The sequence below is a fragment of the Mytilus galloprovincialis genome, chromosome 12, assembly GCF_965363235.1.
Source record: "Mytilus galloprovincialis chromosome 12, xbMytGall1.hap1.1, whole genome shotgun sequence".
Lineage (NCBI taxonomy): Eukaryota > Metazoa > Mollusca > Bivalvia > Mytilida > Mytilidae > Mytilus > Mytilus galloprovincialis.
Genome location: NC_134849.1, coordinates 79,850,248 through 79,866,474, shown reverse-complemented (window position 1 = coordinate 79,866,474; position 16,227 = coordinate 79,850,248). Strand labels below are relative to the sequence as shown.

General features: G+C 31.6%; 1 protein-coding gene across 1 annotated transcript in view; it reads right to left on the bottom strand.

Moving 5' to 3' along the window:
• Positions 1-16,227, bottom strand: part of LOC143054962 (caspase-3-like) — a 37,753-nt gene that overhangs the window by 12,790 nt on the left and 8,736 nt on the right. The window contains exons 4-7 of the mRNA XM_076228054.1: positions 14,645-14,738; positions 9,059-9,252; positions 7,196-7,280; positions 2,499-2,789 (exon numbers count right to left, since the gene is read on the bottom strand). Coding sequence (XP_076084169.1) covers positions 2,499-2,789; positions 7,196-7,280; positions 9,059-9,252; positions 14,645-14,738 — 664 coding nt within the window. The remainder of the gene's footprint in view (positions 1-2,498; positions 2,790-7,195; positions 7,281-9,058; positions 9,253-14,644; positions 14,739-16,227) is intronic.

The following is a 16,227-nucleotide window of genomic DNA, read 5'->3' as shown; positions in this document are numbered from 1 at the left end:
AAAGTTATGTATACTATCAAGGCAAGTGAATGAGAAAATAAAATAAGAATATCAACGACAATATGTCAAAAGACAGGTTGCATACATTTGAAAACATATATTGGCTGGCACTCAATAGTTAGCGTCACCAGTCAGTGGTGTTACAAAACAAATACCATTTCCCTTTTCATTCCATTAGTAATAACTACAATGGATCTCATTTAGAATATAATCCTAAGAACCGGTCAAATATAAACTTATTTTTATTTGTCCGGCCTGTTCAACAGATTTGAACTTTTGACATGTTGAAAGACATCAACCCATTTCAGCTATAGCGAGGTTCGAGTCATATCAGTTTTTGTCATCATGTTTTCCCATTTTACAATTGCACCTTGTATTTCTTATCTGGTCTTTTAATGTTAATTATATTCCAATCCATCAACATAGACAGCATAAAATAAAAACATAACCAGATGCTCCGCAGGGCGTAGCTTTATACGACCGCAGAGGTTGAACCCTGAACGGTTAGGGCAAGTATGGACACAACATTCAAGCTGGATTCAGCTCTAAATTTGGATTGTGATTAAATAGTTGACACAGCATAGGTTTCTGACACAGAATGAATGTGTTCTAATGAACTTAAAATTTTTGTTTCTCTTAGAGCAATTCACTATGCTGTTGAATATTAATCCTCTCAAAAAAATGTTTGAAGAAATTTTCTTTTTTATTTATGAAATTTCAAATGAGAAAAATTGAACCCAATTTTTTTAATCACATCCCCCTTTCCCTTATTCCAAAACTAATCTCAATTAAAATTTCTAATGGAGTTTGCAACAATAACTACTCATTTAAATACATCATAAAATATTAAGATGTAAAAAAACTGCTTGTTATCACTGAATGGTAAAGATTATTTTAATTTATCAGTTGGTAGTAAAAAGTGAATATACATTGTATATTGTATATAACAAAGATTTAAGTTGATTCTGGACAAAGAAAGATAACTCCAATTAAAAAAAAATCTTGCTATTGCACAATATTTTGCAATTAGATATTTCTTGCTTACTATTCTGGACAAAGAAAGATAACTCTAATTAAATTTCTTTTTGATATTTCACAATATTGTGCAATTAGATATTTCTTGCCATTGCGCAATACTGTGCAATTGAAAAGACTTGCTATTGCACAATACTTAATATAATAATTTTAGATCCTGATTTGGACCAACTTGAAAACTGGGCCCATAATAAAAAATCTAAGTACATTTTTGAATTCAGTATATCAAAGAACTTCAAGATTTCAATTTTTGTTAAAATCAGACTAAGTTTAATTTTGGACCCTTTGGACTTTAGTGTAGACCAATTTGAAAACAGGACCAAAAATGAAGAATCTACATACACAGTTAGATTTGGTATATCAAAGAACCCCATTTATTCAATTTTTGATGAAATCAAACAAAGTTTAATTTTGGACCCCGATTTGGACCAACTTGAAAACTGGGCCAATAATCAAGAATCTAAGTACATTTTTAGATTCAGCATATCAAAGAACCTAACTGATTCATTTTTTGTCAAAATCAAACTAAGTTTAATTTTGGACCCTTTGGACCTTAATGTAGACCAATTTGAAAACGGGACCAAAAGTTAAGAATCTACATACACAGTCATGACAGTTAGATTCAGCATATCAAAGAACCCCAATTATTCAATTTTGATGAAATCAAACAAAAGTTTAATTTTGGACCCTTTGGGCCCCTTATTATGTTGGGACCAAAACTCCCAAAATCAAACCCAACCTTTCTTTTATGGTCATAAACCTTGTGTTTAAATTTCATAGATTTCTATTTACTTATACTAACGTTATGGTGCGAAAACCAAGAAAAATGCTTATTTGGGTCCCTTTTTGGCCCCTAATTCCTAAACTGTTGGGACCTAAACTCCCAAAATCAATACCAACCTTCCTTTTGTAGTCATTAACATTGTGTTTAAATTTCATTGATTTCTATTTACTTAAACTAATGTTATTGTGCGAAAACCAAGAATAATGCTTATTTGGGCCCTTTTTTGGCCCCTAATTCCTAAACTGTTGAGACCAAAACTCCCAAAATCAATCCCAACCGTTCTTTTGTGGTCATAAACCTTGTGTCAAAATTTCATAGATTTCTATTAACTTAAACTAAAGTTATAGTGCGAAAACCAAGAAAATGCTTATTTGGGCCCTTTTTGGCCCCTAATTCCTAAAATGTTGGGACCAAAACTCCCAAAATCAATACCAACCTTCCTTTTGTGGTCATAAACCTTGTGTTAAAATTTCATAGATTTCCATTCACTTTTACTAAAGTTAGAGTGCGAAAACTAAAAGTATTCGGACGCCGGACGACGACGACGACGACGACGACGACGATGACGACGCCGACGCCAACGTGATAGCAATATACGACGAAAATTTTTTCAAAATTTGCGGTCGTATAAAAAAGATAAGTCAACTTAAAAATAAACAAAATATAAAAGATAGTTTACCTGGTGTTGATGCATATGCTACTATAATGTCAGCATCTGTTGGAACATTTTCTGAAGAAAAACTATGAGCATCAGTACAGAAAACTTCTGATGAGGCAGATGGCTGATCTAGAATTCCCCGTTTAAAAACAGAGGTCTCAACAGAACTTCTTTTTTGCCTGTTTCCAGGAAATTCATCATACCTTCCAACATGACCAGTATGGATTTTAGTTCCAAAACAATCAGACACCATAACCTTTTCCTGCTCTTCTTTTCCACGACAGGCTTGAATGAGAAATAGTTTTGGTTTACCTGAAATTAAATTTAAAAGTTAATAATACTTTACCACCTATGTCCAGAAGTAAATCCAGGCCTCTACAATAACTTTTTTTTTCAACTTGTCAAATAGGACAAGTACATACGAAAACTTACTTGTCCGAATGAAATTGTTACTTGTCCAATTTTTTTTTTATTAAAAATAATCTTTTTACATCTTAAGTTGATTACAGGAACAAAACGAATCTAAACAATAGAAAAGAATTTACTTTTCAAAAATATGAGACAAGTACAACTGAATCTAGTCATGTCGCAGGACTAAGGTTCTAGTTTTCATCAATGCTAGTCTCATCAGACTCTGCACATGAGGCACCATCTGATAGGCCTGTACACTCGTTGTTTTTTTTAAGTTGAAAAAAGTAAATGAAAAGAAAAAGATAAGGTCTGATTGCCAATGAGACAACTCTCTGCAAGAGACCAAATGACACAGAAATTTACAACTATAGGTCACCATATTGCAAGTTTTGTTTTTTTCTACTTATGATCAAATATGATTTTGTGAATATTTATGGTAAATAATCAAACCAAAAAATGTTGTGAAAAAATTACTGGTATGGTATTTATTATAAGGAACAGAAGGTAGCAAAATCAGGTACTGATTTGATTGGTTCCGAAATGTCTCCTGCCTTGCCAAACTGTCCATTTATCTTGTGTACTAAATATGTCTCCTACGGTGCCAAACTGTCTACTAAACTTGGAGCTAAACCTGTCGAGGTGACGAACTGTCCTGTTGAGTTACCTTATCTACAAAGCGCATCATTAATTCAGATCAGTAAGACTGGTTTCCGAGAATAGTATACCATTTACCTTTTAAAACGTACCTAACAAAGAACCAGTTAAACATTAAAGATTCCAAGTAAACATGTTGAATAAAACGGTTTTGCATTTAAATAAACACAGAATACAGAAACATGTCAAATTGATATTTCTTTTCTTGTTTTTTGTTTATAATTACTTTGTTCATCAAAGTTGGATTAAATTTATTTTCTGCAGAATAATTGAACTTGTCCCGACGGACAAGCTTGATACAGCTTTTACTTGTCCGACCTTTTTTCCCTCTGGTACCGGACAATCGGACAAGTGTTATTGTCGAGGCCTGAAATCTGAAGAACAGCAAACAAAAGCAAAAATTCAACAGACAGAAAGAAATTAAAAAAGAAGTATACACATAACAAGCACCGAAGACCAAAGCTTTTAAAATACAAAGTCCTAAACAGAAATCAAAAGATAACTTGAGTTTTATGGAAGGTCGTTCCCAACCAGTTTTACTAATCATAGATGGATCATTCATTATACAATACTTCAATGAAACTTGTCACTAGTAATAACATTCCAACCAGTTTTACTAATCATAGATGGATCATTCATTATACAATACTTCAATGAAACTTATCACTAGTAATAACATTCCAACCAGTTTTACTAATCATAGATGGATCTTTCATTATACAATACTTTAATGAAACTTGTCACTAGTCATACTATTCCAACAAGTTTTACTCCTCATACATGTAACCATTAGTGATACAATACTTTAATGAAACTTGTCACTAGTCATACTATTCCAACAAGTTTTACTCCTCATACATGTAACCATTAGTGATACAATACTTTAATGAAACTTGTCACTAGTCATACTATTCCAACAAGTTTTACTCCTCATACATGTAACCATTAGTGATACAATACTTTAATGAAACTTGTCACTAGTCATACTATTCCAACAAGTTTTACTCCTCATACATGTAACCATTAGTGATACAATACTTTAATGAAACTTGTCACTAGTCATACTATTCCAACCAGTTTTACTCCTCATACATTTAACCATTAGTGATACAATACTTTAATGAAACTTGTCACTAGTCATACTATTCCAACAAGTTTTACTCCTCATACATTTAACCATTAGTGATACAATACTTTAATGAAACTGGTCACTAGTAATACTATTCCAACCAGTTTTACTCCTCATACATGTAACCATTAGTGATACAATACTTTAATGAAACTTGTCACTAGTCATACTATTCCAACAAGTTTTACTCCTCATACATGTAACCATTAGTGATACATTACTTTAATGAAACTTGTCACTAGTCATACTATTCCAACAAGTTTTACTCCTCATACATGTAACCATTAGTGATACAATACTTTAATGAAACTTGTCACTAGTCATACTATTCCAACCAGTTTTACTCCTCACACATGTAACCATTCGTGATACAATACTTCAATGAAACTTGTCACTAGTAATACTATTCCAACCAGTTTTACTCCTCATACATGTAACCATTTGTGATACATTTTGTACAACACTTTGATAAAGTTGTTACTTGTCATGTAACATGTGTAATGTGATGAACATACTTAGTATCTAAGGAAGTAACGTTGACAAAAAAATATAATTAAATGTGTACCTACAAAGGTCGTCTGAAAGGACGTAGGTTAAACCATAATTATCTGTTTAATTTTAATTGATTGTTTGAAAATAAAACGGCCCCTGTCAATGATTTTCATTGTTCCTAAAGTATATTGACATAATCACATTATATGAAAACAATTGAATTAGTTTTGATACAATACACGCTTGCACTTCTATCTTAATGTTCACTTTGGTCGTATTTGTCTAATGTTTGGATCAAAATTGTTTGGGCAGACTTAACTGCCATTTGTTGTCTGAGTGTTTTTCTAGTTTATTCAAAGTAATCTTTACCACATTCGATACTTGCTCATGAATACCATTTGGAGAAGCACAGGTAAATAAGATTTTATTGTAAATTTTGACCTTGTTTACAGTGACTTGACAGTTAGTGTTGCTATCCAGCAATTGCAACTCATTCACAATTTTGACCAAATTGCAATTTGTTTTCTTAAATCAAATTGTTCAACTGTTCAGAATATTGAACAAATTGTTCAGCCAAAATGTGAAAGTGCAAGGTGATTAAATAAAACATACTTACAATCCTATAAGACTTTTTTTGTATCTTTATTATAACCTATAAGACTTTTTTTTTTATCTTTATTATATCCTATAAGACTTTTCTTATCTTTATTATATCCTATAAGACTTTTTTTTTATCTTTATTATATCCTATAAGACTTTTTTATAATCTTTATTCTATACCCTATAAGACTTTAACTCCACTTTATTGATGTTGTGACCAAATTAGTCCATCAGTTTGTATAGGTATATTATAGTCATTTCCATGCTGAAGGTACTTTTATTTTTTTTGAATTGCTATAAAAATGTCCAAGCTAAGCTTTCGTAAAGTTTTTCATTCTAAAAGTATTCTATATTCATACGAATCAGATATCATTTCAAATAAAACATCCTATATACGGTAAAAAATGTGGGAAATATAAATATGCTATTGATAAGTTTCCATGGGGAGATAACCTAAAATATTATTCTTTTGAATAAAGACTTTTTGAAAGAAAAAATGATTATCTCCCCATGGACACTTCCTACAAACATATTGCATTTTTACACATATTTTACTGAATATGAAATGTTTTAATTCACATAATGTCTGATTCTTATAAATATAGAATACTTTTAGAAAGAAAAACTATATGAAAGCTTAGTTTGGACATTTTTATAGCAATGCTAAATCACAACAGTTCCTTCAGCATGGAAATGACTATAATATACCTATACAAACTGATTTTGTCATAAAAGTGGAGTTAAAGTCTTATAGGATTGTAAGTATGTTTTATTTTATCACCTTGCACTTCCACTACTTGACTGTGGTTTTCTACAGCAGTTAGTTCAAATTTCTGACCAGTTTAAATGTTTGATTTTATAAAACAAATTGAAATTTGGTCAGAATTTTGAATAAGTTGCAATTGGTGGATAGCAACACTAACAGTCAAGTCACTGTAATATTAATCGAAAAGTCACACAACTGCAATAAGGAAGGTAGAAAATTCACAAAATTTTGATGATAACCTTAATGGCAAAATCTGTTGTCAAAGTCAACTATGCAAGTACATGTTCATTATACAGATATCCTATCTGGAACACCGTCTAATGCATTTATAACTGCAGAACAGAAATTAAAATGAATAAACATGATGGAGACAAATTATTGGTTAGGACATAGAAACTTCCGCCAATGATATGAAGGGTGTATATCAACCAATTGAGACATCACAACACCAGATATAATTGAGTTAACATAGGATAGATAACATTCAGTATCTCATAAACTGCAGACGGTTGAAGACATTTTCAAAAGTAAGCATCATATGACAAGCTTGTATCAACTGTGATATGATTTCAAAAATCAATTCCAGGATTAGGTGACACATTGATGTACAGGAATGATGACAAATGACCATTTTCAATTACATTGTAAATAGAGGTTAAAACTTACCATTAAATTTGCCCCCACTTTTGTTTTTGAATGGCTTTTTTATTTCTTCCACTGTGATTAATCCATTTGTTGTAAGAATTCCATCCTGAAATATTTTATTTTCAAATTGGAATGTGTATCTATAAATATATAAAGTAAAATTTCAGTAAAACAACAAAGAGTGAAAATGTAAATATCTCCTTGTATGAACTATTGTTTACACTATCCCAACTAATTCTGCTCCTAACGGAACATAAGCATTGTCAACCATAATAAAATAATATATGCTTATGGTTGTGAACTGTTTATACTCTTATGGTTGTGGACCATTATCTATTTCTTGCATGTAAAGATATTTCTCGTATCACACTGCACGGGGGAGTGTGGTACGAAAACTGTGTTCATTTGATTGGCTAATCCAGCATCATGAGACAATATAATGACATTTCTATTTGCTATTCATGAGGTCATCAATTAGTCATTGGTGGCAAGAACTTATATTGTAAACAATTGATAATAAACAGCTGCGCCATGAGCGCATGATATGCTCATCGCTTTTTCAAAGAATAAAATCACATAACTTCTCAATGTCAAATCAGAAATTCATGAAAACCTAAAGGGAGGTTATCTTAATAGATATAAACCAGTCACTAAAGATTCATGATAACTGCTCAAAGCATTGTCCGAAAACTGGAAAATCACCCCTTTTTTAAACGTAAAATCTAAAATTTATAAAAATTGCAAGGGAGCTTACATCAATAGATATAAACCATTCACCAAAGTTTCATGAAAACTGCAGAAAGCATTTTTGAGTTTAATTGTCCGATAACTGGAAAACCCCTCTTTGTTAATGAATATAACCCCCATAATTGGAAACGTAAAATCTAAAAATTATAAAACTCGAAAGGGAGCTCATGTCAATAGATATAAACAATTCACCAAAGTTTCTTGCAAATTGGTGAAAGTGTCCTTGAGTTATTGTCCGAATACTGGAAAATCCCCCTATTTTAATGAAAAAAAATCCAAAACTCGGAAACTTGAAATCTTTAAATGAAAGGGAGCTCAGGTCAATAGATATATACAAATCACCAAAGTTTCATGGAAATTGGTTCAAGCGTTTTTGAGTAATTGTCCGACATGTTGACGACGGAAAGACGGACAACAGTATACCATAATACGTCCTGTAAAAGGGCATGTAAAAATAGACATAAAACTTCTTGTTATTCACCATAGTATATAACAAAACAAATAAATAAAAGTGCCGGTGAGATGGTGTGTTTGGACTTACTTCGTCGCATGCAATATATTGATGTACACATGTAACGTGATATGTGTAGTGAATGTTGAAAAATTTAAAGTTATAGTGACAGTTGCTGCACAGCAGATGAGCAATCTCACCATTACGAAAACATTCACGGGATTGTGTTTTAACAAGTGAGACACATTTATGACATAGCTTCTAACCAAATCATGTGTTTGTCAACCTATAAAAGTAATGACTTAATTAATCATTGGTTCAACAACATGTTCTTAATATAGAACACTTCATCAGGATAATCTAAAGCCCTGAACTTTTGCATCATCTGGGTGCATTTATATGCAGGTACTGGTGCAGCTGGAATAAGGTTACACTGTAATGGAAAGATTTACAGTTGGAAAATTGAAAATGGTGGAGAAAAGCTCACACCAGCACTACATTTCTTGTTTTAGGTTTGCTGTGCCTATGGATAACTGTCTTTTATTGGCGTATATCCATTATTGCTATCAATAAGATTTGGAAAAAAAACATCTGTTTTGTCGTTGATTGGATCATGTCTGTATCGAAAAGACAAAATAGTACAATGGGAGCTATGGAGATAATTATTTATTATTCAAATTAAATACCTCATTTCCATGACTCATAATTACACAGATAAAGGAATGATAATCCTTTGACTTCTCAGTTAAGTATGTTCTGGCGATTTCTTGGAAATACTTCATTAACTGCAACTTTGTCATATCTCTTGTTGTACATTCCACCTGATACTTTAGTTCTTCTTTAAAGAATATTGTGAGATTCTTGCAATCCACATCAGAACCTTGAAAAAAAATTACAAATCATGATCAACATTAATAATGCAAAAAGACCATGATATCAATGGATAAACATGATAAAGAAATTTAATCAAAATGCATAATAACTTCTTTCAGCATGCTAGAGAAGTGTGGGCAAAATAAAACGAAATGCATCGAAACCATTTGGGTTACACAGCTACACATGGTACAACCAAAAACACCAAATATCATGGATATTTATATTGATTATTAAACAAAAATTTGAGGTCAACATCAGTTGAATCCCATAAGACAGTCATGCACATCAAAAATACAATCATTATAATAAAATAATCGCTGGGAGCAGCTTGATACGACCTCAGATGTCGAACCCTGAACAGTTGGGGCAAGTATAGACACAACATTTAAGGTTCAATTTGCTCTGAATTTGAATTGTGATTGAATATTTAACACAGCATAGGTTTGTGCAAAATGAATTTGGTCAAAGAAGTAACATTTGAAACTGGACATTTATGGTCCAGTATCCAAAATCTAAAAACACGGTTACAATCAGCATATCAAAGAACCGCAATAGTTCAATTTTTGAGGAAATCAAACAAAACTTTATTTTAAGACCCTTATTACATCAATGTGGACCAATTTGATAACGGAGCCCAAAATCCAAAATATAAATACACGGTTAGAGTCAGCAATTCATAGAACCCTATATATTCATTTTTTTAAAATCAAACAAAGTTTAATTTTGGATCCCAATTTAGACCAACTTGAAAACTGGGCCCAAAAATCAAAAAATGAATACAAGTTTTGATTTTCTACCCTATACACCACTTTGCCTCATAATCTTATTAAGAAAAAATTCTCACACCAAATTAAATAGGCATTTAAAAAGTCAGAATGCGAATATATATATTTTTATATATTGCCACTTGATTAGGATTTATATCTAGAAATTGACTATGAGGGTCGGTTGAAAGCAAAACTTTACAAGAAAGAGATGATTTCAGCTTCCCAATAGTGAAGATTTGCGAAGCTGAAATCATCACTTCGTAAATTGTACGGACGCCATCACGAGCTGGTTCACCATTATGGAATATCTGTTATATAGATGATATCTGATATGTTTCTTATGCCGTAACTACAATCCCTTTCCCTTTTCACGAATGTGACCTACCGAATTAGACTTTTTACCTTTATTTGTGACATTTTTACCGATTGTGCCTGTTTAATTTGTTTTGTTCACGCATCATTATCAATATTTTTAAATTTGACGCGACTGTCGGACAAGTGAGAGGTTAAGCGCTGTAAAACCATGGTCAAATCTACTATTTTCTACATTTGAAAATGCCTGTACCAAGTCAGGATTATGACAGTTGTTGTCCATTCATTTGATGTGTTTTATCCTTTGATTTTGCTATTTGATTAGGGACTCTCCGTTTTGAATTTTCCTTGGAGTTCAGTATTTTTGTGATTTTACTTTTTTAAAACTCTTTTAGGTCATTGTCCTTGTGTTTATATATCTCAACTTGTTCGATTCGCTCGTGAATATAACAACGTATTTGATTTTAACGAAATAAATCTCTGTATTACTGAAAAAAATATTACACCATTGTTTTCGATATCACAAACTAGTCAAAACATTTACTAAATTTTATCATCGGTACAGGGACATCATTTGTAAATATAAATCAACATGCAGACACCTTATACGTTCAGGTATTTCACATCCATTTTTTTATGGTAGTATTCTATACAAAGCACAAAAATGTCGACATTCACCTCAAAAGTTAACCAAACCTTTAAACAGACTTATTTAGACAGGATATAGTTATGATACTGTTGTCAGGTCATTATAGATGGCATATTTTGGAATTAATATTGATTTACTCATAGGGTCTTTGCATCGGAAATAAACACATTTATTCTAAAACCAGTTGTTGGCATGATACGGGTTATGTTCTTCTCATATATTTTATGATGGTATAATACTAAACCCCTAACGGTAGGGATTGTGCTTGATTTTCATATGATGAAGACATAATCTTTCAATCAGTTTAATCAAGGTCTGGAGCTGGCATGTCAGTAACTGCTAGTAGTCCCTTGTTAATTTATGTATCATTGTTATTTTGCTTAGTTTCTTAAGTTTCCAATTCTGACATCGGACTCAGACTTCTTTTAAACTGAGTTTTACTGTGCATATTTCTGTGTGGTTGTTTATTCGACATTGGCTTGAGGTATAAGGGGAGGGTTGAGATCTCACAAAACATATTTAACACCGCCATATTTTTGTGCCTGTCCCAAGTCAGGAGCCTCTGGCCTTTGTTAGTCTTGTATGTTTTTTTTAATTTTAGTTCATTTATATGTTTTAGAGTTTATCATGTTTATTTTCATTGAACTAGTACACATATTTTTTTAGGGGCCAGCTGGAGCCCGTCTAGGGTTCGGGATTTTCTCGCTGTATTGAAGACCCATTGGTGGCCGTCGGCTGTTTTCTGCTGTTTGGTCGGGTTATTGTTTCTTTGACACATTCCCCATTTCCATTCTCAATTTTATTAGATTCAGCTTTTCAAAAAAAACATATATATTTAATTTATGTTGAAATCAAACAAAATTTAAATTTGGACCCCGATTTGAACCAAATTGAAAACTGGGCCCAAAATCAAAAATTTAAATACATGATTATAAATAGACAATATAAGCGTTTTGAATGGATTTTGCTTCATAAAAAAAACCCAATATTTATATATTTATATATAGCATTAGAATTAGTTTATACAAAATATTAAACAAACCTACCACAAAATTCTACAAACAATGTACAAAAAATAAAAGAAGAAAATAAAAGATCAGAGTTCCAATATTCCCCACGTTGCACATATTTTATCTATCCAAGGTACAAGGGCAATAACCTTTGTTTTGTTCTTTAAAACTTTTTATCAATATCTTAGAGAAATGAAGACTTCAGAACATTAATGCAATGTGATTTCCATTATAATTATAAAAATCTGGCCAGATTTGTACATGTGAGAGCGCTAACAAGACCGGACGGAAAAACAAACGGACTCCTGGTATTTATATGTCCTCCATTTGTCATTAAGACAATGTTCAATAAATTGGGAATGTGTTCATTCGACACAGATGATTGCATACATCATTATAATTGAACATAACTCAAGAAAGTTAAAGGTGCCTCAGCCCAAATTCTTACTAGATCTGAGTTTTATGGTAATTAGCATTGTGTATAAGTTTCAGAAGATTTGTTGAGGCATACTAAAGTAAGAGAACGGAAAAAAAAAATTCCATTTGTAAAGGGGCATAACTCTAGAAAGTAAAGGTGATGCCACGCAAATTTAAACCTGATCTGTGTTTTGAAGTAATATTAAAGTATTGTGTATAACATTTGGATGGGGCAAACTATAGTTTGACAACAGAAACCAATTTTGGGACGTAAGGACGTAAAAACGGACAAGAGTAAAACTTAATGCTACGGCGGGGGCATAAATATCTATAAAATTTATCTGTAATTAATTTTAAACTATCGAATAATGATCGGGATTTCATTATAAACTTTCCTTCATTCTTCTTATAATGCAATCTCTATTAAAGGGCTTTTAAGATGTTAGATATTATTCAAAATATCTCATAATGGAGAGTAAATTTCAAACTACATGTATATCTATAGATAATTTCTTCTCTTAAATTAGATGTGATGCTGTTTAATATTTTCATCTATGACTCAACTTAAAATTTTGATTAATTGCGCAGTACATTTCTAAATTTAGATTCTGATTAAATATTTGATATAGCATAGTGTCTAAGTACTTAAATAATTTAACAAGAGTGGACATGCTGAAATGTTTCGCCTTCTTTACTAACCATATTATGTTGGTAGTCCTAAATATAAAGCTTTACTACAACTATCACATTAACTTAACATTATCCAAGAAAATGAGGTCAAAGTCAGATAAACCAATTGAAAAAATACATGTACACTTTACAATCATTCAATACACTAAATATAGTTGACCTATTGCTTATAGTTTCTAAGAAAGCCTTACCCATCACTAAACCATGGTTGACCAAAACTCAAAAACTTAACTTTGACCACTTAACCATGAATATGAGGTCAAGGTCAGAAGACCCCTGACATTTGGACATGTACACCTTACTATCATTCCATACACCAAATATAGTATACCTATTGCATACAGTATAAGAAAAATAGACCAAAACACAAAAACTTAACTATAACCACTGAACCATGAAAATGAGGTCAAGGTCAGATGAAACCTGCCAGTTGGACATTTACACCTTACAACCCTTCCATACACCAAATATACAAGACTATTGCTTATAGTATCTGAGATATGGACTTGACCACCAAACCTTGTCCACTGATCCATGAAATGAAGTCGAGGTCAAGTGAAAATTGTGTGACGGGCATGAGGACCTTGCAAGGTACGCACATACCCAGTGATCCGGCGGCGGCGGCCTTAACTAACTTCTTAAAAGCTTTATATTTTAGAAGGTGGAAGACCTGGATGCTTCATATTTTGTGTTATGAAGTTTCCGACTGTCACATGTCCAGTGTCCTTGACCTAATTTTCATGGTTCAGAGACTACTTGAAAAAAAGTTTTTTGTAATGTTTATTTCTCTCTTATTATGAGTAATAGGATAACTTCATTTGGTATGTAGCTTCTTTTCGTGTGTATTTAAGTCTTAACGTCATCTAATTAACTATCGAGTTGACCTCCTATGACCTCCAATGGTCATATAAGCAATATAAACATAATATATATATATAAATAGAAATGGAAATTTTAATAATTTTCTTAAACTATATAATGTATTTCTACCAAACTTGGACAGGAGCTTGCAAAAAAAATTCCTGTTTATCCGTATTTTACTTATAAATGGACTTAGTTTTTCTGCCAGTTCACTTAATATTCACTGTGGTTAAAATTTGAAAAAAATCAACAACTTACTTAAACTATCCTGTATTTGTACCAAACTTGGACAGTAGCTTGTTAATGATCAAAAGCTAATTTCTGGAAGGAAGTTTAATTCCTTTTTTTTCGTATATTACTTACTAATGGACTAAGTTTTTATTCCAGTTAACATTACATACAGTCTGCAGTTAAAGTTTTTAAAACATTTAAAATTTTATTAGATTCATAAACAGATAAAGTCGGCGAGACACTGGGTTCCGCGAAACCCTTATGAATTTTTTCTGTCTTTCAGACCATAATGAATGCAACCTGAACTCCTTTTCACAGAACATAAATATGAGAAATCAAAATTCATATTGTCCATGTTGTCAAAGAACAAATTTGATCATTCTTGTGTTTCATTTTAGTCCATCAATTTGACTTATTACTGACTGGAACATGATCCAATGAATAAATTTTATTAATTACCTTTTCTCTCAGATGTCTCACCATGGAACATGAAGTTAACAATCAGGGCAAGTCCTCTCTGTCCCGGTTTCTTCTCATACTTATCGTGCCTATCCTGAAAGATGTCATTATTATATTTAGAGATGTTGACCATTTTTTGTTATTTATAGTTTCTCTTAAAAATGTTGTTTAACTAACTTATTTGTATCTCATGTATATCTTGTCCTTTTGATGATTTTTGTCTGAAGAGTAACTCTCTGTCTACTATAGCTTTTGTATAAAAAACACAAATAAGGGGCAACAATTGTCTTTCAAGTTTAACAATCTTATAAGGAGACAAATGACAATATAGACAAGATGATACCCAAAATCAACCAAAATTGGTAAAAATTGTCAATTATCATGATTATGGGCAATAATGCGTAAAAGGAGTCATCTGACAGTTTGATTTAAAATCCCGTACAAAATAAGTAGTAGGATTCCATCTAGAAACTAGTAGGAATGTAGTAGGAATCTACTTATAATCAAAGATTCTATATAGAAAGTAGCTAGGCGGACAGGGAAAATGAACAAAATTCTGACTGGATTTTTTATTTTTTCACTAGCAAAATTCTACCATCTAGCAGGAATTTTAAAAGTCTGTATGGATTTTTTTCTGTTTTGAAAATCTTAAGTGGGAATTTGGACAGAAAAAATGATTAGATTATTCATTTTCCTACTACAAGATTCCTACCAGAATTAATTTATTCCTACTAGAAAATCTTTCTACGTGGAATCTTTTTTATTATCTTAAAACTGGATTCCTGTTTGCAAATGACACACATTTTGCTGTGTTGAATGCAACCAAGTTCCAGTTCACAAATTCAAAAGCTGGAGGGTAGAAGAATGACAAGTTGTGTTGGAACACTGCTGCAAGGGTCAAACAACTACATTATTGAAATATGAGAAAATATGGCTCATGTAGATTGAAGGTAATTTTTATACTTTTAAGATAAAATTTTGTATCTATTTGCCAATATATTTAGTAATCAGTTAATTCGACAATAGTGCACAATTTTACTCATTATTTGTTCATTACTCTTTAATTTCATCTATTCATTTCTAATCAACATTTTTGACCATCAACATATATAGCACAATTTCTAGCTTGGATATATCACAGTTTCCTCATACATTTCAAAAGTCAACTTTTTTTTAAATGAATCTATTTCATGCATTTCCTTTGTTCTTTGTTGTTGAGATTCAAACTTAAATGATTGACCCAGTTGTCTATTTGTGAATATACACTTACATTTTGTATATTTTTAGATTCCTACAGTACTAATGCTACTAGAAAATATTTTTTTCAGTGTGGAATTTGGAAAAATTCCTACCAGGTTTTCAAGTAGGAATTTTATTTTCCCCCAAATTATTCCTGCTAATTTGAATATTCCTGGTAGGAATAAACAATATTCCTACTGAGAAATTCCTGCTAATTTAAATATATCGGCTATTTTCCGGGTGGATTCCTACAACTGTCTTACTAGAATATCACTCTTTTTTGGTAGGAATTTAATGCAATATTTTTTTCTGCCCTTGTCATTGATTAATGTTTAACTCAACTT